The 25,482-nt window shown below is 38.1% G+C and overlaps 1 protein-coding gene across 1 annotated transcript in view; it reads right to left on the bottom strand.

The window, feature by feature from the left end:
• Nucleotides 1-16,968, bottom strand: part of vkorc1l1 (vitamin K epoxide reductase complex, subunit 1-like 1) — a 51,855-nt gene extending 34,887 nt beyond the window's left edge. Inside the window, exon 1 of the mRNA XM_061963297.2 lies at nt 16,614-16,968. Coding sequence (XP_061819281.1) covers nt 16,614-16,804 — 191 coding nt within the window. The 5' untranslated portion in view covers nt 16,805-16,968. The remainder of the gene's footprint in view (nt 1-16,613) is intronic.
• Between the last annotated feature and the right edge of the window lie 8,514 nt (nt 16,969-25,482).

Below are 25,482 nucleotides of genomic sequence, written 5' to 3'. Positions count from 1 at the left end.
ACAGAATTATGTGAGCGTCCCATCGGTTGGCATCCCAGCAATAGTGGAAATTGTACAGTAAGTGTTTGTTTTATTATGATGTGTTATGTTTAGTCTGTATGTTTAACACCTAGCAATGCTTCAGATGCTGTAGTGTTACAATAAAGCTGCATCCGTTTAGCACTCGGGTTCTTAAAATGTATTACCGTATTTTTCGGACTATAAGTCGCTCCGGAGTATAAGTCGCACCGGCCGAAAATGCATAATACAGAAGGAAAAAAACCATATATACGTCGCACTCGAGTATAAGTCGCATTTTTGGGGGAAAATGATTTGATAAAATGCAACACCAAGAATAGACATTTGAAAGGCAATTTAAAATAATTAAAGAATAGTGAACAACAGGCTGAATAAGTGTATGTTATATGAGGCATAAATAACCAACTGAGAACGTGCCTGGTATGTTAACGTAACATATTATGGTAAGAGACATTCAAATTACTATAACATATAGAACATGCGATACGTTTACCAAACAATCTGTCACTCCTGATCGCTAAATCCTATGAAATCTTCTTCCGCGTTGTCGCTCCTGGTATGTCCTTTCTTTCTGCTGCTTGATTGCCGTTCTCTGCTGCATATTTCACTACGTCCAGCTTGTAATCTGCAGTATATGATTTCCTTTTCGGTGCCATTTTTGTTCAGTCCTTCTCAGTTTTTATAAGTTACCGCCAATGTTGATGTGATCCATTTTAATAGCTACGGCAGTAGCATATAGCATATAGCATCCCATGACCCACAATGCACTTCTGCCATGACCCTCCCCCGCCGAATTCTTATTGGTTGACGTGTGAGTGACGATTGCTGACGTGTGTGTGACCATTGCTGCTATTTGCTTTGTCTCTTACGCGAATGAGATAAATAATATTATTTGATATTTTACCTTAATGTGTTAATAATTTCACACATAAGTCGCAGAGTACATGTCGCACCCACGGCCAAACTATGAAAAAAACTGTGATTTATAATCCGAAAAATACGGTACTCATTCTCTTCTCTTGTACGGCCTCAAAAATATAAGGTCCTGGATTATACTTTTTCCCAAAGTAATCATTGTTGGCTCTCACAAAGTCTGCTTGATTAGCGTTGTTGTTGATTGGGAAGGTATCTGTGGTTCCCAACGCTATGTCAAGGATCACATCACTAGCTTCTTCATTAAATCTCAAAATGGCTCAGGAATCTCTGTGAGATTGATACTCTTTTGATCATATCTATTTATTTGCAAACTTTGGAAATTCTTTTGGTTTCATAAATCATACAATATGATAATATCTTCAATATAGAGGCAACTTGTTTTTCCACTCCACTGGTACTTTAAAAAGAAACTGCACTTTTTTAGAATTTTGCCTATCATTCACAATTTCTATGTAAGACAAGCACACGTTTTTTAATGCATTCTAACTAGTAAATAAATGCGAGCAAAAGTCCACTTATAATATTTACGTATTTTGATCATTTTTCATACGGCAGCGCATTAACTTCAAAAACGCATCACAACATCCCTGATTACTCCTCACTGCAGACTTCATGAAAGCCAACAAACTAAGGCTGAAACGACGCGTCGACGTAGTCGACGTCATCGGTTACGTAAATACGTCGACGCCGTTTTTGTGCGTCGGCGCGTCGCATATTTACGTCACACTACTTTACTGTCATGGCGGAGCGCAAAGCAGACGATGCGAGCGAGGGGAAAAAAGCACGCCAAAAGTCGTCAAAAGTGTGGGAGTATTTCAATAAACGGCCTAATAATGTTGTTGTATGCACACTGTGTCGAGCGGAAATGGCCTATCATAGCAGCACAACGGCTATGAACGAACATTTGAAAAGAAAACCCCCGACAGCGTTCTTGCCATCACCATCAACAAGTCAATCGTCCGCGTGCGTATACGTTGTCATTATTACACAAAAACATGAATGTGTCATTTGTATCTGCGTTGTAAATTCATAAACTAAAGCACCGTTTTGCTCTGAGAGGCGCGTTTGGCGTGCCTGTTCAGTGTTTACAAAGACGCGCTCCTCTTTAACGCTGTGGAGAGGCGGCGGCGGCGAGCGAGCAGCGAGCGGCGGGAGCGACGCCGCAATCGTGCCCAGGTGCGCGATCCGCGCAGTTGGAAGAGAAAAGACTTTGTGTAAAATTAAAAGATTGTAAACCTGGCAAAGCCGTCTGGCGTTCAGTCTGTCGGTCCTGAAAGAACCCCACGGCACAAGACGTGTCACAAACGCTAACGTTAATTAGTTGTGCAAATACCTTTTACAACATTAACAGTTACATATACTATGTACAAACGAACAATTAACTTTCACTTTAATCATACTATCATTGTTGTGTTATTAAGCAAAATAAGCAATACTTTTACTTTTGTTGAAATGTTTACACTGTACACTTTTTTGTATTGGATGTTTAGCTTTATTTTTGCACATTTTAGCAAATAAGCAATACTTTTACTTTTGTTGAAATGTTTACACTTGTTACAGAATATTTCCGTTTTGCACTTTTTTGTATTGGATGTTTATCTTTATTTTTGCACATTTTAAAGCAAAATAAGCAATACTTTTACTTTTGAAATGCTTATACTATTCCAGAATATTAAGATTTGCACTGGATGTTTACTTTTATATTTGCACATTAAAAAGCAAATAAGCTACTTTTAATTTTGTTAAATGTTAAAAGTTTTAAATGTTTACATTGTTACAGAATATTTTGTCATGTTGTTGTCAATGTTGACTGAGTGGCCATACTTTTTTTTTTGTAAATAAAAGCCATGCCTTTTGAAAAAACTGGCCTACATTTATTTTTTCCTCTTCATTTTAAATAAAAACAAAAATCGGTAAAAGGAAAAATAATCTATAGATTAATCGAAAAAAATAATCTATAGATTAACCGATTAATCGAAAAAAATAATCTATAGATTAATCGATAGAAAAATAATCGTTAGCTGCAGCCCTACAACAAACATAATAAAACATTGCTTACTGTACAATATCTGCTGTCAGAAGGATGCCGACTGTTAGGATGTTCATATAATCCTGTTTAGATGTAGAGTTTGTCAATATACAAATGCCAATGGGGCATGGCCAGTATGATGTCATATGTATGCCGTCATAATTTATTTAATTGGCAATTATGAATAAATATATTTTTTTTAAGCCTAAAAGGGTTTAAACGTATTTAAAAACAAATCTGTGTTATTAATTATTAATATTAAGATATCCATCCATCCATTTTCTACCGCTTGTCCCATATTAAGATATACTTTTCTTATATAATTTTGCTCTATTTTTTAATTGATGCTGCTTATTGTAAAATGTAACACAGGCTGCACTATATTCTGCCCTCCCTGAATGTTCGAATTTAGTTTACCAAACATGTAAACAAAGATGGAAAAAAATATCTTGAGGTGGTTTATCGATCTTCTCCACAATGAAGTCACTGTAAAACTAAGCACACAAAGGAAGTTACATCATTATACACATGAAATAGGACACACATGTAGGAATCACGTTAAATTAATAATACAGTTTGGTATGAACTGAAAAAAAGCAATGCAATTATTCAGAATGAGGTTTGTCTCGAATGCCACTAGTTTAATGCTAATGCATAATGGACCAGCTTGTTGACAGGCTAACGAAATTAGCAGGGCCAATCGCGGTAATGATAAATGTGCTAAAAATTTTCGAAAACTACTTATACTGAAATCCTTTAACCAAATTTTTTTTTTTTTAAACACACATTTAAAATGTATATATGTACCTTAAGTAGAAAGCTGATCATGGCTATTCACTATGTTTGGTAAAGCAGTGTTGGGGTTTGAATGCGACACCATCATGTAATTTGTAATATCTAATAAAAATGCTCTACATTCTGGATCTATATATTTAAAGACAAATATTTGTGTTTTTGTTCATTAATAGTATCAGTGTGGCAGATTTGTTATTACATGATGCCTTTATCTCTAGTTTTATATTTTCATAGAGAGAGGTATTTTTTAAGTTATGTACACACGTTCTAATGTGTGTACATGTACATGCTGTATGTATCAGGACAGCTCCATTGAGAGTTTGAGTAGAAATATGTCATATAGGAATTAACTATACACCATAAAACATTAACAAAATGCTATGTCACATGAATGGTTTTTAAAGTAATTACTTTGTGGAATGAAAAAAACAAGTACCGGTAATGTAAAAAAAAAACATGGTGTTTACTTTTTGATGTCAATAAAAAACACAAAGCGGTTTGGCTAATGAAGATAAAGTCAAATAAACATGCTTTGTTCTTCAACAACAACCATGTACTTCAGTCCAACAGTTTGGCCAACAAACATAAAGAGGAGTGATACCTCACATCTAACACACAATCTTTGTGCCTCCCGGACAACTCAGCCAGTGTTCAATTCAATGAGATGACAAAACATTTAAGCTAGTATTGATGTTATTGGAACACCAACAAAGTTAGCAGTTAAATAAAGGATGAGTGAACATCCCAGTAAACAAACTACAGACTTTATAAAAAAATTGTGACAATGTTCCCGACACATCGCCTGCTGCATGGTAACTCTCAATCCCAGCAGCTGGCGGAAGGAAGCCAGCTGCACGTTCAAAATTAAACTGCAACATCAAATATTGTTCTCTTCCTTGCGCTCTTAATCGTACACCAAGACTCCACAGAAGTAGAAGCGATTGAAACAAAGCGATCGTCTCCGTTAGAGAGGGAACATTTTCAAAACGAAGTCCATGGAGTCGCCGCCATGTTTCCCGAACCGAACGGCTCAAGTGCGCATGCGCAGACTCTGCGGCGCTTCAGTATTCAGGAAGCAAGGAGTTGCCTAAAATGCATTACTAAATGACGGCTTTTCGGTAAATAAAAAATGTAAACAATGTTACTAACCGTCTGGAATTTTACCGCTGTCTATCATTATACCGTTTATCACTACATCCCTACTCCATTAACAAGTAAAAGGTCAAGGGCGGTCACGGCATGTTGTTGCCGTAATTGTTGGTCAATTTTTAGGGCATTACAGCAAATGACAAGGGTGGTCGCCGCAAATGCAGCAGTGCTGCGGTTAAATTTGAGCCCTGATACTGTATATAGACAATCATTCACACTTATATTCATGTCTATCAGCCATGTGATTTGAACTTAATGAAAAAGACTGAAAATAAACAGGGGGTCTGGGGGCCTCAGGTCAGGGGGCATTACATGGTAAACAACTAAAATTAATGTTTTGGGCATTGTTTTATCCAGACGCATACATTTGTCCAAATGTGGCCAAGTAGACGCATTGTGGGTTTCCTGGGCGTCGTCTGCATCGCTAAAAGAAAAATCTAAGGAAGAGAATCCCTCTGCATCTTCCACTAGTTTGTTTTTTTTATATATAAATTGCCCGCTTGAATATTCCCTCTTCTCTTCTCTGACTCTCTCGTCATCATTTGGGACGATGACCTGCTCTCTCTTGCCTCCGATTGGCCTGTCCGTAATGTTTTGCCCTAATCTTAACCAATCGTGACACACCATAGTAAACCAACCAATCATGGATTTTCTTATATGAAAACCAACCAATCAATTTTTACCGGCGTTTCTACCACTGCAGACGTAAACTGGAATGGATTATCAAAAACCGTACTCATTACGGGAAAACCGTAGTTGTTGGCAGGTATGGCAAAGAGACGGATCAAGATTTTACCACACATTGTAGTTCAGAAAAAACTAAGTAAAATGGAAAATATTTTTTTAATATTTTCACATAGATAAAAAAAGACGGATTTCAGACTAGACGGAAAATGCTTGGTCTATGGACAAATTACAGTCTCCAATTACTTTAACATAGGCCTGGGCGATATGGACGAAAAAGTTTATCTCTATATATTTTTACTTAAACTCGATATTCGACATATATCTTGATATATTTTCAAGTGAAAGTATACATATAAAGATATTTATTTTTGAGCGAGATTCACTGACATTGAACTGAATGACAACTGTACTGTAAACAGTCAGTGGCACTTTTATTAACCCAGTTAGTCAAGATGGGTATTAACAGCACAAAAAATAAACTGTTTAAGTAGCACAGAATGATATAAAATAAATAAAATAGAAAAATATTATTTCTACGTAAAATAAATAACAGCTGTGCAAATAATAAAAAATTTATCCAACTCCGATAAAAAAATTAATTTGCTGGTAGGCACTTTTTAATTCCCAGTCGACAATGTAATGGACTGTCACACATGTACGGTTCTGGTCAGCGCCAAGTTAGTGACTTTACTTAATTGTGCGGCTATGATCTTCATCACTACGGCTTACATTTTTGGCAGCATTTCTCGTGCGATATATGCCCGGCTTGGCAACTCGAGAACAGTTTTGATTTAGGCTTACATAGTAGACAACTCAAATTAATGTTTTATCCAGACGCATACATTTGTCCAAATGTGGCCAAGTAGACACATTGTGGGTTTCCTGGACGTCGTCTACATCGCTAAAAGAACAATCTAAAGAAGAGAATCCCTCTGCCATCTTCCATTAGTCGTTTTAATATATAAATCTCCCGCTTGAATATTCCTTCTTCTCTTCGATGACTCTCTTGTCGTCATTTGGGATGTCTGTTGTGATTTCCCTTCTTGGTTCCATGACCCGCCCTATCTTGCCTCTGATTGGCCTGTCCCTAATGTTTTGCCTTAATCTCAACAAATCGTGACTCATCATGGATGTTCTTATACATGAAAACACGTCTTGGAAGGAGGAAAGGGAGGGGTTTAGTAGCCCATGAGAGGGAGTGGGGAGCGGGAGAGAATCAAGGAACACAACAAATAAGCGGTGTTTGGTCATTTTAACGTGAAATAAATTATATCGATATTACAATATTGTCTTAATTAATAACTTGTTTAAAAATATATCGATATATCTTACAAACTTGATATATCGCCAAACCCTACTTGAGGCTGTTATAATAAAAAAAAAAAAAAAAATAAAAAAATAAAAGAGCGCTTCTCAAGTTGCGACCACTGTTTGATTTTTGTTGTTACATGGATGATGTCGTTACAACAACACAAGCTAATGAGATGTGTTGTGGCTCGGGTGATGGATTATTCTCGTTAGCTTTAGCTTCGTAGTTTAGTGGCTGTTTCAAGTGACCGTCGAGACCAGGGATGTAAAACATGCGGCCTGCGGGCCTGAGTAGGTTCAATCTGGCCCGCGAGGTAAGTTTGCTAAATGTAAAATTGAACTGCATTTTTCAATTAAAAAACTGCTGTTCTAAATGTGTCCACTGGATGTCGCAATAGCAATTCTGTTAGGCAGGCAAATAGTTTATACCGGGGTGATCAAGTATATCAAGCAATAGGTACACGGTAAAGCGGGGCTGCGACTCCTCCCCCTTGACCCAACGTAAAACAAAGAGGAGTAAAATAAACAATTGGTAATTCCACCTAAAATGCTGCCTGAGACACTCCACATTGATATAGTTCTGTGAAGATTATTGTCTTCTGTGCAAATTTAAAGAAAGTGAGCAGTGTGATTTACTGCAATACTGTCAGTCTTTTAAGTTTTTATTTTTGGTTTGTAGAAATTGTTCACACAGTGCACAGCTTTTATTTTTCTATCGATACACAGTAACTCAACCCTCTTGAATAGTTTCTACCTCAGTTTGTATGGTTTGTTGTGTTAGCACAGGATTAATATGTGGAAATGACAAATGAGGTAGATGATACATAGAAGAGTTTTTGTTTATGCTTTATTTTGTTTTTTGTTCAATCCTAGATGGGCTATGACCTAAAGTTTAATTGCTTTATAGATACACTGAGATTAAGTCTAAGTTCATTGTGTTCTTCATGGTGTTTTTGAAACTGCACCAATTTTTTCCTCAGTTTTTTCAACTAACTTGAAGTGTTTTGTCAAAGAGGATTATTTGTGATATGTACACTTTCAGAATGTGTTTGTTCTATTTTGGACCGAAGTAAAACAAAGAAAACAATCTGAAGTTGTCATAGTTGTATTTTTAAGTTATTATGCCATGATTTTACCCCTCCAGGCCCACGTGGGAATAGATTTTCCTCCATGCGGCCCCTGAGCTAAAATGAGTTTGACACCCCTGGTCTAGACATTCACATTGTTTATCAGGACGGGGCGGTTGAGTGTGTTGGGGATAAATGAGTGCTACTTGACACATTATTTTCCCAAACAAATGTTTCTTCTCCTCACAATGACAACATTTCACTTACAATTATGTCAATTTCCTTGATATTATTTTGCGTTTATTAGTGGATTCCATTTTATAGACCAATTATGTGATTCTGTGCGTAGTTACGTTAACGTGGAAATCATGCCTTACTTTTTTATTGAGTTTAGTGATTATTGATTAGGCATACTAGAGTTGTGACAAATAAAAAATAACAACAATGGTTACATCCCAAACTTCTCTTTTTTTCACTCATTCGCTCCTCATTTGTTTCATCATTACAAACTCAGAAATGTTCATGCACATTGCGCGCTCTATTAATCGTTTGTTTTTTTCCAATCATTGTATTTTCATAATCGTGAGACGCCAAATTAAAATTGTATTAATTGTCCCATCCATCCATCCATTTTCTACCGCTTATTCCCTTCGGGGTCGCGGGGGGCGCTGGAGCCTATCTCAGCTACAATCGGGCGGAAGGCGGTCCCGCCCTACTAAAATGTACCCTTGAGTAACACTACCCGTATAACTAAAGAAGTTGAATAAATGACTAATGACTGCATTTTAAGTTAACAAGCTACAGCAACACCTAAGTTACATAAATCACATTATGGAAAAAAATAAAAATAAATAAGAGGGCTAAAAGGGGTGCCTTGAGGAATGCCACAGTTATGTGAATCACAAGGTTGGACCCCAGTGTTCTATGTTTGCAAGCAAGGTTAAAATGTCAATGCACAGATATTCCAATGTATTTACAGTGGTCCAAGTTCCTCTATACAACAGGAGCACACTAGTGTTTTTAGGAACATCCAGCAAAGATTTTGTCTCCGCGAGCCACCAGTTGAACAGTACTGCTCTCAACTATGCAGGCGTACCTAATGAAGTGTCTTTTGAGTGTATACAACTGTCTTACAGCAGCATTCAAGCACTCAGGCTACAATTATGTTGCAAAACCTGGACCGGTTACATTCCAACAATAGTTTTGTTTTAGTGTAGACTAAAAAAAAAGACAGGAACACTGCATAATTTTTAAATAAGATAATATCTTGATTAAATAACAATAAATTAAGAACAAATGCAGGAGTAAAAAAATGTTAACCTTGTATGAATAAATTATACAACACAGTAGATCAAACGGTAATTGGTAAATAAATAGAGACTATGTGATAGATATAGTACCTTGTTAATGATTAATAAAATAATTGAAAATGACACTGAGGTATTCATTTAATCATAAATGAATTAATTCAACATAACTCATATCAGACACTATGTTATTTATTGGATGCTAAAGGAATGAGTTTGGGATAAATGATATGGTACTGTGGCATTAATTAGATAATACCTGAAGAATAAATTATATCAGACACTGTAGTATCCAATAGATAATAGCTGTAGAATAAATAATACCAGACACTGCGGCACTCAATAGATAATAACTGAAGAATACATAATATCCCTCACTGTGGCATTCGTTACATAACAAATGAATGAATTCTGGATCAATCATATCTATTTTTGTTCCATGTTCAGGCCGTTGCATCGTTTTTTTCCCCACATCCTGATATGCTTGAACTCAATAAATGGTGGAACAACATTTTAACAGAATGTTGAACGTGAAATTGGATTTTAACACCAATTTTATGTGCTGCAGGTAAGGATGTAAACAATAAACAAAGAACGCTAATAATGATATCCTCGGTAAAACTCCCAACTATAATACTAAATTTAAATAATTGGGGAAAAAAAACCATGACAACTGCACTTTGATAAACTCACGGACTGATGAGTGCCAGTGCTTAAATGCTAACATGAAAACAAGAGGTATTAAAATCTGTCTCCATTTAGGAACAACATATAAACACATCGCTGCCTGGGCAACTAAACTATCCAATTTTGTGCACATTGAATCTACACAGTGTGCTTTCTTAAAACAGAGTGATTGTTCTATACAGATAGGAATATACGAAACGGAAGTTTTTTTTTACAGTGCGCTGAAAGACCAGTAAACGCAGTAGAACACCAAAACGTCCGCCAGAAATAATAATTAGTTATGCACTTTTCTTTTGAATACATTTTAAGGTGCTACAGTACAAACCATGATTTAAAAACAAAAGTTAAGCCTTTATAATATAAAATACAATACTTAAACACTGTTCGTGAAGCATTAGAAAACATACAAATTATTGGATTTAATAACGAGATATGACATCTGTATATTATTACATCCCTAGCTATAGATCAGGTGTGTCCAAAGAACAGCCCTGGGGCCATGGCCCGCAGCTCATTTTGTATCGACCCATGGCACACACTAAACACAAAATAACATACGGCCTAACATTAAAACAATTACTATTTGCTGTGTCCTTGACTAGCTTGCTAGGGATTCTCCAATTGTATTACGAGGGCTCTATGTAGTGGTACGCTGAAGAATCATCCATCCATCCATCCATCCATCCATTGTCTACCGCTTGTCCCTTACGGGGTTGCGGGGGGTGCTGGAGCCTATCTCAGCTGCATTCGGGCAGAAGGCGGGGTACACCCTGGACAAGTCGCCACCTCATCGCAGGGCCAACACAGATAGACAGACAACGTTCACACTCACATTCACACTCTAGGGCCAATTTAGTGTTGCCAATCAACCTATCCCCAGGTGCATGTCTTTGGAGGTGGGAGGACGCCGGAGTACCCGGAGGGAACCCACGTAGTCACAGGGAGAACATGCAAATTCCACACAGAATTTAATTACATTTTCAAACACAGTGTTAGTGTTCAAACAGTGTAATGTTAGTGGCCAAAAATAATAAATATATATTTTAGATAAAGCCTCTACCATGTCTTTAACGAATATTTAGGCCTACTACGCTACTGTAGTTTAGAGTTGGTCACTATTTTGGTACTTGGAGAGCCTAGTGTTTACTGAGGTGTTACTTGGTGAGAATAGTTTGACAATATGCATGTGCTAATAAACACACAAAGACATGAAGATAGGGTCCTCTGCTAAAAATAATAAAAGTTTAGCCTTTATAATATAAATTACAATACTTAAACACTCATAGTGAAGCATTAGAAAATATACAAAATATTGGATTTAATAACGGGATTTGTATATTATTACATCCCGAGCTATAGGTCAGGTGTGTCCAAGGTACAGCCCTGGGGCCATGGCCCGCAGCTCATTTTGTATCGACCCATGGCACACACTAAACACAAAATAACACACGGCCTAACATTAAAACAATTCTATTTGCTGTGTCCTTGACTAGCTTGCTAGGGATTCTCCAATTGTATTACGAGGGCTCAATCTAGTAGTACGCTGAAGAATCATCCATCCATCTATCCATCCATTTTCTACCGCTTGTCCCTTTCAGGTAAGGCTGAAACGACGCGTCGACGTAGTCGACGTCATCGGTTACGTAAATACGTCGACGCCATTTTTATGCTTCGACGCGTCGCATATTTACGTCACACTGCCGTCATGGTGGAGCGCAAAGCAGATGATGCGAGCGGTGCGAGCGAGGGAAAAAAAGCACACCAAAAGTCGTCAAAAGTGTGGGAGTATTTCAATAAACGGCCTAATAATGTTGTAGCGGCGAACAGCTGTCTCGTCAGCTGACGCGCGAGCTCGCAACCGTGGCTGTTTAGCAACCAGCCAAACCCCACTTAATAAAATTATATTTTATCTTAGAGCACATCCGCATCCCTATTCACCTAGGCAACCCCAGGAAATGTATATAATTCGGCATTATTTCGGCCAGTCGGCTTATAAAATCAGAGCCGATCAGTTTACGTTCACGCGCAGGTATAACGCGGCGCGCTCCTGTCTCATCTGCTCATCATTTTTTACAGCATGTTAATCTTGTGGTGTTTTGTCCTTAAAGGTTTTTCACCTACTAAAGAAGCTAAAGGCTACTAAAGGCTACTAAAGACAGCTAATGCCAGCTAATGACAGCTAAAGAAACTAAAGTCTATTAACACTGCTAAAGACTGCTAAAAAGACTAAAGAAGAAAAAAGAAGCTGTTTCTTCGTTGGAAAAACTGTTACAAACTTAAGGAAAATAAAAGGAAAAAGTAACTACGGTCTGGTCTTTTGAGTGAAATCCAGAAGCCACATTCAGCATTGGTACATCCCTTCAAGTGTGGGATAAGCACAGCGAAAAAAGCAAAACACTTGACAGTTGTATGCACACTGTGTCGAGCGGAAATGGCCTATCATAGCAGCACAACGGCTATGAACGAACATTTGAAAAGAAAACACCCGACAGCGTTCTTGCCATCACCATCAACTAGTCAATCGTCCGCGTGAGTATACGTTGTCATCATTACACAAAATCATGAATGTGTCATTTGTATCTGCGTTGTAAATTCATAGACTAAAACACTGTTTCGCTCTGAGAGGCGCGTTTGGCGTGCCTGTTCAGTGTTTACAAAGACGCGCTCCTCTTTAACGCTAACGTTAATTAGTTGTGCAAATACCTTTTACAACATTAACAGTTACATATACTATGTACAAACGAACAATTAACTTTCACTTTAATCATACTATCATTGTTGTGTTATTAAGCAAAATAAGCAATACTTTTACTTTTGTTGAAATGTTTACACTGTTACAGAATATTTCGTTTTGCACTTTTTTGTATTGGATGTTTATCTTTATTTTTGCACATTTTAAAGCAAAATAAGCAATACTTTTACTTTAGAAATGCTTATACTATTGCAGAATATTAAGATTTGCACTGGATGTTTACTTTTATATTTGCACATTAAAAAGCAAATAAGCTACTTTTAATTTTGTTAAATGTTAAAAGTTTTAAATGTTTACATTGTTACAGAATATTTTGTCATGTTGTTGTCAATGTTGACTGAGTGGCCATATTTTTTTTTTTGTAAATAAAAGTCATGCCTTTTGAAAAAACTGGCCAACATTTATTTTTTCATCTTCATTTTAAATAAAAAAAATAATCGGTAAAAGGAAAAATAATCTATAGATTAATCGAAAAAATAATCTATAGATTAACCGATTAATCGAAAAAATAATCTATAGATTAATCGATAGAAAAATAATCGTTAGCTGCAGCCTTACTTTCAGGGTCGCGGGGGGTGCTGGAGCCTATCTCAGCTGCATTCGGGCAGAAGGCGGGGTACACCCTGGACAAGTCGCCACCTCATCACAGGGCACAACACAGATAGACAGACAACATTCACACTCACATTCACACACTAGGGCCAATTTAGTGTTGCCAATCAACCTATCCCCAGGTGCATGTCTTTGGAGATGGGAGGAAGCCAGAGTACCAGGAGGGAACCCACGCAGTCACAGGGAGAACATGCAAACTCCACACAGAAGTTAGTTACATTTTCAAACACAGTGTTAGTGTTCAAACAGTGTGTAATGTTAGTGGCCAAAAATAATAAATATATTTATGAAATAAAGCCTCTACCTTGTCTTTAATGAATATTTAGGCCTACTACGCTACTCTAGTTTAGAGTTGGTCATTATTTAGGTACTTGGAGAGCCTAGTGTTTTCTGAGGTGTCCATCCATCCATTTTCTACCGCTTATACCTTTCGGGGTTGCAGGGGGTGCTGGAGCCTATCTCAGTTGCATTCGGGCGGTAGGTGGGGTACACCCTGGACAAGTCGCCACCTCATCACAGGGCACAACACAGATAGACAGACAACATTCACACTCACATTCACACACTAAGGCCAATTTAGTGTTGCCAATCAACCTATCCCCAGGTGCATGTCTTTGGAGATGGGAGGAAGCCAGAGTACCAGGAGGGAACCCACGCAGTCACAGGGAGAACATGCAAACTCCACACAGAAGTTAGTTACATTTTCAAACACAGTGTTAGTGTTCAAACAGTGTGTAATGTTAGTGGCCAAAAATAATAAATATATTTATGAAATAAAGCCTCTACCTTGTCTTTAATGAATATTTAGGCCTACTACGCTACTCTAGTTTAGAGTTGGTCATTATTTAGGTACTTGGAGAGCCTAGTGTTTTCTGAGGTGTCCATCCATCCATTTTCTACCGCTTATACCTTTCGGGGTTGCAGGGGGTGCTGGAGCCTATCTCAGCTGCATTCGGGCGGTAGGTGGGGTACACCCTGGACAAGTCGCCACCTCATCGCAGGGCTAACACAGATAGACAGACAACATTCACACTCACATTCACACACTAGGGCCAATTTAGTGTTGCCAATCAACCTATCCCCAGGTGCATGTCTTTGGAGGTGGGAGGAAGCCGGAGTACCAGGAGGGAAAACATGCAAACCCCACACAGAAGTTAATTACATTTTCAAACACAGTGTTAGTGTTCAAACAGTGTGTAATGTTAGTGGCCAAAAATAATAAATATATTTATTAAATAAAGCCTCTACCTTGTCTTTAATGAATATTTAGGCCTACTACGCTACACTAGTTTAGAGTTGGTCATTATTTTGGTACTTGGAGAGCCTAGTGTTTTCTGAGGTGTCCATCCATCCATCCATTCATTTTCTACCGCTTTTCCCGGGGGGTGCTGGAGCCTATCTCAGCTGCATTCGGGCGGTAGATGGGGTACACCCTGGACAAGTCACCACCTCATCACAGGGCCAACACAGATAGACAGACAACATTCACACTCACATTCACACACTCGGGCCAATTTAGTGTTGCCAATCAACCTATCCCCAGGTGCATGTCTTTGGAGGTGGGAGGAAGCCGGAGTGCCCGGAAGGAAAACATGCAAACTCCACACAGAACTTAATTACATTTTCAAACACAGTCTTAGTGTTCAAACAGTGTGTAATGTTAGTGGCCAAAAATAATAAATATATTTATTAAATAAAGCCTCTACCTTGTCTTTAATGAATATTTAGGCCTACTACGCTACCCTAGTTTAGAGTTGGTCATTATTTTGGTACTTGGAGAGCCTAGTGTTTTCTGAGGTGTCCATCCATCCATCCATTCATTTTCTATCGCTTATCCCGGGAGGTGCTGCATTCGGGCGGTAGGCGGGGTACACCCTGGACAAGTCGCCACCTCATCGCAGGGCTAACACAGATAGACAGACAACATTCACACTCACATTCACACACTAGGGCCAATTTAGTGTTGCCAATCAACCTATCCCCAGGTGCATGTCTTTGGAGGTGGGAGGAAGCCGGAGTACCAGGAGGGAAAACATGCAAACCCCACACAGAAGTTAATTACATTTTCAAACACAGTGTTAGTGTTCAAACAGTGTGTAATGTTAGTGGCCAAAAATAATAGATATATTTATTAAATAAAGCCTCTACCTTGTCTTTAATGAATATTTAGGAATACTACGCTACACTAGTTTAGAGTTGGTCATTATTTTGGTACTTGGAGAGCCTAGTGTTTTCTGAGGTGTCCATCCATCCATCCATTCATTTTCTACCGCTTTTCCCGGGGGGTGCTGCATTCGGGCGGTAGGCGGGGTACACCCTGGACAAGTCGCCACCTCATCGCAGGGCCAACACAGATAGACAGACAACATTCACACTCACACACTGGGGCCAATTTAGTGTTACCAATCAACCTATCCCCAGGTGCATGTCTTTGGAGATGGGAGGAAGCCGGAGTACCAGGAGGGAAAACATGCAAACTCCACACAGAAGTTAATTACATTTTCAAACACAGTCTTAGTGTTCAAACAGTGTGTAATGTTAGTGGCCAAAAAATATATATATATTTATTAAATACATCCTCTACCTTGTTTTTAATGAATATCTAGGCCTACAACGCTACTGTAGTTTAGAGTTGGTCAATATTTTGGCACTTAGAGAGCCTAGTGTTTTCTGCGGTGTTACTTGGTGAGAATAGTTTGAGAATATGCATGTGCTAAACACAAGACATGAAGATAGGGTCCTCTGCTAGGACCCCAGAAAAAGCTTTCTTTGACAAGGCACACTGTTGTGGTGACATTAGCTCGACAGCTAGAAACCCGCTTAAAAAAGTTGAGCCAAATGTATATTTACAGTAAGGAAAGGTGACCCGAAGCCATGCTAAAGGCAACTTGTGTGCTTGTAATTCTAATGACTCTGGATACGTGCACAAAATATGGGGTTTTCCATTCAAACACATACATATATGGTGTTTATGTTGGTAGCGTTCATTTAAAAAAAGGGGGCAGTTAGCTTAGAGCACTGTTAGCTTCAACAGGCTACATAGCCGGTCCGTGGGACAATTAGCTAGCAAAGTGGGTTTATTAGAGATGTGTTAACAAAAAACAAAGCAGCTAAGCAAGTAAAGCAAATCCCTTAGCTATCCACGGCAATGTTAGCCGGGGAGGACTTTGACAGTTATAAGGCGCGCAGCCCACTCGGATGGCTACATTAGCAATCACGTTCAATGAGCGCCGCCGTGGGCGCTCTATCGGCTGAATGGAAATTACCTTGAGCTGAACACTTTGGAACAGCTGATGGAGCTGCTGACGTCGCACAGAGCCTGATAACTGGGATCCTGGGCCTTTTCCCTCTCGACGTGGAACGCATAAAGAGACAATAGCATGCCCAGTAGGCACACTACAAACCGGGCTATTCTCTCCCACCGCGGGGTGGACACTCTGAGGACGGGCGCCGCCATCACTCCCTTACTAGCCTAGCTGGAGACACGCAGACATACGCAGCTCGCTCGTCTGTTGGGATCGACTGCGACGTGGAAAGGCGTCACGGGCGTCAGTAACGCGCCACACTGCGAGGGGCGGGGCCGCCCGGACACAGAACAAAAACACTCCGACACGCTCGCCCCGCTATGCGGAAACCTGCAGCACGCCCGGAAGTACGTCAGCGCCGCCTTTACGGCACACATTTATTCCTTATTATTTAATGATAAGTTATTTCATACTTGCCAACCCTCCCGAATTTTCCGGGAGACTCCCGAAATTCAGCGCCTCTCCCGAAAACCTCCCGGGACAAATATTCTTCCGAAAATCTCCCGATTTTTAGCCGGAGCTAGAGGCCACGCCCCCTCCAGCTCCATGCGGACCTGAGTGAGGACAGCCTTTTTTCACGACGGGAGGACAACAGGGTGACAAGAACTAAATCATCCAGACTAGAGATGAATTGTATTATTATGTTTATCTTACCTAAAAATAAATATATTTATTAATTCAAAAAACTAAATACATTTTTACTATATTTTGCTAAAAACATCAAAATTAATTGTATTTTTATTTTTTATTTTTTCTGACTCCTTATTACATCCAGCCATAGAATTATACATTAAAATAAACATATTTGAAATAATTAATTTTAAATTATCATAATAATTCATTTAAATGACCATATTTAATTATTAAAATAATTGCTTGTTTATCAACAACTTTAGCATTTTATTCATTACATTTTGAAGCTCTCAGAAGCCAAGTTATGTTATATTCCTTAAGATTTATTTATGCAAGTTTGAAGTATCAATTATCCAAACACAGATTTGTTTGCATATTTTCAGGATGTATATATATATATATATATATATATATATATATATATATATATATATATATATATCAGTGACGTGCGGTGAGGTTGATGGCTGGTGAGGCACTGACTTCATCACAGTCAGATTTACAAACATATGAACCCTAAAGAGTATCTTATTCACCATTTGATTGGCAGCAGTTAACGGGTTATGTTTAAAAGCTCATACCAGCATTCTTCCCTGCTTGGCACTCAGCATCAAGGGTTGGAATTGGGGGTTAAATCACCAAAAATGATTCCCAGGCGCGGCGCCGCTGCTGCTCACTGCTCCCCTCACCTCCCAGGGGGTGATCAAGGGGATGGGTCAAATGCAGAGGACACATTTCATTACACCTAGTGTGTGTGTGACAATCATTGGTACTTTAACTTAACTTTAACTTTACACATACAAACTGTAGCACACAAAAAAGCACATTTAATAAAAAAAACGTTATTATGGTCTTACCTTTACTTAGAAATTAAGTCCATGCGCCGCAACTAAAGCCCTCACTTAAACTTTCCACGTGCAAGATTGAATCTATTTAAAAAAGTGTAACCGAGGGTTTATAAATGTCGCCTATACTGTATGAAACTACAAAATAACAAACACGGAGGCTCCAGTTTACACAAGGACCACTTTATTTACCTTCTTTCAAAAACCTGCGCAACGTGACATCACTTCCACTCTTAGCGCCTTCAAAATAAGAGCTCAAGGCATATACTGTATAACAGCGCATAACAGGAACTTAACATCAAAAAGAGGAAAGCCCATGAAAATAGGTTACAAAAGTTATTTAATAAGAAGCCAAAAAGTGCAAAAACAATAATGTTCGTGTTGGAGGAGTTGTGAATTAGGTACACCTGCAGTCTGCAAGTGTATCTAATGTTGTGTACCTGCAGTCATTCACAACTCCTCCAACACCAACATTATTGTTTTTGCACTTTTTGGCTTCTTATGAAATAATTTTTTTAAATAGATTCAATCTTGCATGTGGAAAGTTTAAGTGTGGGCTTTATGTTATGATCCGCTGCCCGGATCATATTTTTGTTTACGTTTTCGAGGTACTTGTGTTTTTTGTTAGTTTTGGACTCCTTGAGTGCCTGTTTTGTACACCTGAGTTTGTTGCCATGGCTGCTTATTATTTTCACCTGCCGCGTGTGTTCCCGACGCGCACCTGTTTGTCATCACTGACATTATTATTTAAGCCTGCCTTCCCTGTCATTCTGTCTTGCTTCCTAGTTTGTTTTCACACAACAGATGACGACTTTTGTTTCCTGCTCTGAACCTGCTAGCTTCCACGCTAGACTCCTTTTTACCTTCTAGCTCCCACGCTAGCTCCTTTAGTTTTTGCCTTCCGTGCTATGAGCACGTTTTTGTTTATTCCAGTATAATTTATTTCTTAAATAAATCATTTCTTACCTGCACACTGTGTCCGAAGCCCGATCTGCATTCCTGGGAGGGCGAGCCCCGCATCACCATGCGCCCCGGTCGTCACACTTTAGTTGATATAACAATTCTACGGCGGGGGTGCAGGAGGCGAGCCTCAGCCAGTGCGTCTTTTGCAGCCGTTTTATGATCGCTCAGCACAAGGAATACTTTACACACATACAGTTGTTGACAAAATACACTGTACATTATATACCTCAGCTAACTAAACTATGGAAATGTATAATATAGTTCATATAGCAATACAGTCTCACTGCACAGCAGGCCAGCAGTTAGCCGAGTCATTGCGCAATCCATGTTTCGGCACTGAGTGACGTGCCTCAACTGGCTGCTGTTCACCGCACCGTCTCTTCTCAGTATTTGAACGGCAAATGTGAAAATTCAGCGATTTTGAATAAAAATAATCTAAAACTGGTGAAGTTAAATGGAAAATAACTTTATAGTATAATCATTGGATACATATAACAATTTAATTTTTTTTTTTTCTTTTTACATTTTTTTTCTTTCCATGATGGCAGGTGAGGCCCCGCCTCACCTGCCTCTAGTGACTGCACGTCACTGATATATATATATATATATATATATATATATATATATATATATATATATATGTATATATATATATATATATATATATATATATATATATATATACAGGTAAAAGCCAGTAAATTAGAATATTTTGAAAAACTTGATTTATTTCAGTAATTGCATTCAAAAGGTGTAACTTGTACATTATATTTATTCATTGCACACAGACTGATGCATTCAAATGTTTATTTCATTTAATTTTGATGATTTGAAGTGGCAACAAATGAAAATCCAAAATTCTGTGTGTCACAAAATTAGATGGGGCTAAGGTCAGGGGAGTTGGCGGGCCAATTTAGAACAGAAATACCATGGTCCGTAAACCAGGCACGGGTAGATTTTGCGCTGTGTGCAGGCGCCAAGTCCTGTTGGAACTTGAAATCTCCATCTCCATAGAGCAGGTCAGCAGCAGGAAGCATGAAGTGCTCTAAAACTTGCTGGTAGACGGCTGCGTTGACCCTGGATCTCAGGAAACAGAGTGGACCGACACCAGCAGATGACATGGCACCCCAAACCATCACTGATGGTGGAAACTTTACACTAGACTTCAGGCAACGTGGATCCTGTGCCTCTCCTGTCTTCCTCCAGACTCTGGAACCTCGATTTCCAAAGGAAATGCAAAATTTGCATGGTTGGGTGATGGTTTGGGGTGCCATGTCATCTGCTGGTGTCGGTCCACTCTGTTCATCAAAATTAAATGAAATAAACATTTGAATGCATCAGTCTGTGTGCAATGAATAAATATAATGTACAAGTTACACCTTTTGAATGCAATTACTGAAATAAATCAAGTTTTTCAAAATATTCTAATTTACTGGCTTTTACCTGTATATGTATGAAATACTTGACTTGGTGAATTCTAGCTGTCAATATACTCCTCCCCTCTTAACGACGCCCCCAACCACGCCCCCACCACCCCACCTTCCGAAATCGGAGGTCTCAAGGTTGGCAAGTATGAGTTATTTTGTCGTCGATATTCCCACTTGTATGTACTGAGAGAGACAAAATGTAATTATTTGACATTATTTTCATTTATGGAACTCATTTTTTGTTTAGGGGCCATATGGAGGAACATCTATCCCCAAGCGGGCCGGACTGGTAAAATCGTGGCATTATAACCTAAAAATAAAGATAATTTCAGATTGTTTTTTGTTTAATATTAGACCAATCACATTCTGGAAATGAGCAGCACAGTGGAACAGGGGTTAGTGCATGTGCATCACAATACGAAGGTCCTGAGTAGTCCTGAGCTCAATCCCGGGCTCGGGATCTTTCTATGTGGAGTTTGCATGTCCTCCCCGTGACTGCGTGGGTTCCCTCCGGGTACTCTGGCTTCCTCCCATCTCCAAAGACATGCACCTGGGGATAGGTTGATTGGCAACACTAAATTGGCCCTAGTGTGTGAATGTGTTGTCTATCTGTGTTGGCCCTGTGATGAGGTGGCGACTTGTCCAAGGTGTACGCCGCCTTCTGCCCCGTATGCAGCTGAGATAAGCTCCAGCACCCCCCATGACCCCAAAAGGGACAAGTGGTAGAAAATGGATGGATGAGCATTCTGGAAATGTACAAATCATAATGTTTTTCTACACTTACATGTTGCAGCTAATTGTATTCTATCTTCATTAAGTACCAATGATTGTCACACACACTAGGTGTGGTGAGATTATCCTCTGCATTTGACCCATCACCCTCACCCCCTGGGAGGTGAGGGGAGCAGTGATAGCAGCGGTGGCCGCGCCCGAGAATTATTTTTGGTGATTTAACACCCGATTCCAACCCTTGATGCTGAGTGCCATTTTTTTTTTTATTAGTTGTTATTTATACTTTCTGAATAAATGCTGTGATAATGTTCATCAGTCAAATAGGTGGAATTGAGTCTAGCAGAGTTTTAAAGTGCTCCCACTGGTGTTGAATTTGTAATCTATCAGAAAATGAAATTAATGTAATTTACTCATTTTCCTCAACTGATGTACTAACATCATGTGTTTTTTTCTGTACATATGTGGTATCGTCTACAACAAAACTTGTGAATTGGGACTCATTTCATTTATCACACGTGAAGTAAGAAGAGATCAATCAATCAATCAATGTTTATTTATATAGCCCTAAATCACAAGTGTCTCAAAGGGCTGCACAAGCCACAACGACATCCTCGGTACAGAGCCCACATAAGGGCAAGGAAAAACTCACCCCAGTGGGACGTCGATGTGAATGACAATGAGAAACCTTGGAGAGGACCGCATATTGTTTGTTATTGGAATTCTTAAATGTCTCTATTCTACTGTTATCAAAATAAAGTTTTGAAAGAAAAAAAAAGGATGTATTCTGTCACGTGTCTTTTGAACGGAAGTAAACGAAGCGGTGGGCCTTTTTTTCCCCAAAACTTTATTTTGATAACAGTACAATACAGACGTCTAAGAATTCCAATATCGTAAATCAAGTATTTTCCTTCAATAACAATAAATACAAAAATACACACAAAGTAGTAACGAATAACACACAAACATGACATTAAAAATTTAAAAATAAAAGTAAAACAAGGAACATGATATGTGCAAGGGATACGTCTAAATAAAACCAAATGAAACTATCAGGCTATACATTTATATTTTCTTTGATGGTGATCATTTTTACTTCTTTTAGAACGTGGGAGGTTAAGATGGCCATTTTTGTTTTCCTATTTTTTAGTTCAATAACAATGTCAAAAACATTGTAGAAAAGTACAATTGATTTAATAGTCACAGGAAGCAGGGAACAAACAAAGACAGCAGACAAAGCATCAGTCTGGAAAGTACAATGATCACACATATATGATGACAAGGGAAAAAGCGGTAGAAAATGGATGGATGGATGGATGGATACATATATATGTATATATATATATATATATATATATATATATATATATATATATATATATATATATATATATACACATATACAGTATATACACATATGTATACATATACATATATACATACATTATATATATATATATATATATATATATATATATATATATAATATATATATATATACACACATATACAGTATATACACATTTGTATACATATACATATATATACATACATTATATATATATATATATATATATATACAGATATACACACATATACAGTATATACACATATGCATACATATACATATATATACATATATATACATACATTATATATATATATACATATATATATATATATATATATACATATATATATATATATATATATATATATATATATACACATATACAGTATATACACATATGTATACATATACATATATACATACATTATATATATATATATATATATATATATATATATATAATATATATATATATATATATATACACACATATACAGTATATACACATTTGTATACATATACATATATATACATACATTATATATATATATATATATATATATATACAGATATACACACATATACAGTATATACACATATGCATACATATACATATATATACATATATATACATACATTATATATATGTATATATACCGGTATATATATACATATACATATATACACACATATACAGTATATATATATATATATATATATATATATATATATATACATATACATATATACACACATATACAGTATATACACATATGTATACATATACATACATCAGTGACGTGCGGTGAGGTTGATGGCTGGTGAGGCACTGACTTCATCACAGTCAGATTTACAAACATATGAACCCTACAGAGTATCTTATTCACCATTTGATTGGCAGCAGTTAACGGGTTATGTTTAAAAGCTCATACCAGCATTCTTCCCAGCTTGGCATTCAGCATCAAGGGTTGGAATTGGGGGTTAAATCACCAAGAATGATTCCCGGGCGCGGCGCCGCTGCTGCCCACTGCTCCCCTCACCTCCCAGGGGGTGAACAAGGGGATGGGTCAAATGCAGAGGACAAATTTCACCACGCCTAGTGTGTGTGTGACAATCATTGGTACTTTAACTTAACTTTAACTTTACACATACAAACTGTAGCACACAAAAAAGCACATTTAATAAAAAAGCGTTATTATGGTCTTACCTTTACTTAGAAATGCGCCGCTGTTGTGCTGGATTAATGAACCCCCTGATGGGAGTGTTATATCAACTAAAGCCCTCACTTCAACTTTCCACGTGCAAGATTGAATCTATTTAAAAAAGTGTAACCGAGGGTTTATAAATGTCGCCTATACTCAGGGCCGGCCCATGGCATAGGCCGTATAGGCAAATGCTAAGGGCGCCGTCCATCAGGGGGCGCCATGCCAGTGCCACAAATGTTGGAGAAAAAAAAAATGAAAAAAAAAGTTGTTACTATTATTTCTAAATACAAAAAATAATCTCACGTTAATTAAAATGCAAAGTAAAGCCTATTTAATAGAAATATTATTTGTTACAACATTACGCCCCCCCTCCTCCCCACGCACGGTGCACCCCCTCCCTTCCCGTATCATGACTCTTTTTGGACGTCACCACATCAAAAAATCAACACAAGATGTCAAAACGGCCAAAACTGTCAGGTGCCCAGGGAAGAAAAAAGAGAAAAGAAGAGGAGAAACGAGAAAAGACAGAGGTAGCAGGTAGGTAACGTTAGCCTACATGAAATTATTTGTCTGTTACAGAATGTGATAGTAACCTGGCTTTTTAGCATTAAGCTAATGTTACATGATTCGGCAATTGCTAATCAATAAATAGCTAGTTCTGTTTTAACGTTGGGTTAATATTGTGGAGGGGGCTAAATTGTTATGGAAAATAATAATGTAACTTTAGGTAATTACAGTACTCCCTCCTTACATTCCTCAGGGACATTTGTATTAGATCTTTTAAGCAGGTGTTTTTTGTTTACATTATTGCCTTCTGGTTAGCTAATGTTTGCCCTGCAGGTAATAGTCAGTTTTCCACCCCTTTATATATTAGGTATAGTTGTAAGTAATAAAAAAAAAGGTCAAAGACAAAGCTATTCGGGTTCTTGTGAGTATATACACTTCACTGCCGATGTGGGGGGGCGCCACCTAAAATCTTGCCTAGGGCGCCAGATTGATTAGGGCCGGGCCTGCCTATACTGTATGAAACTACAAAATAACAAACACGGAGGCTCCAGTTTAAACGAGGACCACTTTATTTACCTTCTTTCAAAAATTTCCGCTCCACTCCAACGTGTCAAAATTCCGCTCTTAGCGCCTTCAAAATAAGAGCTCAAGGCATATACTGTATAACAGCGCATAACAGGAACTTAACATCACAAAGAGGAAAGCCCATAAAAATAGGTTACAAAAGTTATTTAATAAGAAGCCAAAAAGTACAAAAACAATAATGTTCATGTTGGAAGAGTTGTGAATTAGATACACCTGCAGTCTGCAGGTGTACCTAATGTTGTGGCCCAGCAGTCATTCGCAACTCCTCCAACACGAACATTATTGTTTTTGCACTTTTTGGCTTCTTATGAAATAACTTTTTTAAATAGATTCAATCTTGCACGTGGAAAGTTTAAGTGTGGGCTTTAGTTGATATAACACTCCCATCAGGGGTTGCCGTGCATTCTACGGCGGGGGTGCAGGAGGCGAGCCTCAGCCAGTGCGTCTTTTGCAGCCGTTTTATGATCACTCAGCACAATAAATACTTTACACACATACAGTTGTTGACAAAATACACTACATGATATACCTCAGCTAACTAAACTATGGAAATGTATAATATAGTTCATATAGCAATACGGTCTC

This window comes from Nerophis lumbriciformis, linkage group LG09 (genome assembly GCF_033978685.3).
Source record: "Nerophis lumbriciformis linkage group LG09, RoL_Nlum_v2.1, whole genome shotgun sequence".
Taxonomy (NCBI): Eukaryota; Metazoa; Chordata; class Actinopteri; order Syngnathiformes; family Syngnathidae; genus Nerophis; species Nerophis lumbriciformis.
The sequence above is the reverse complement of the archived record's forward strand: the minus strand, read 5'-3'. Positions and strand labels throughout refer to the sequence as shown.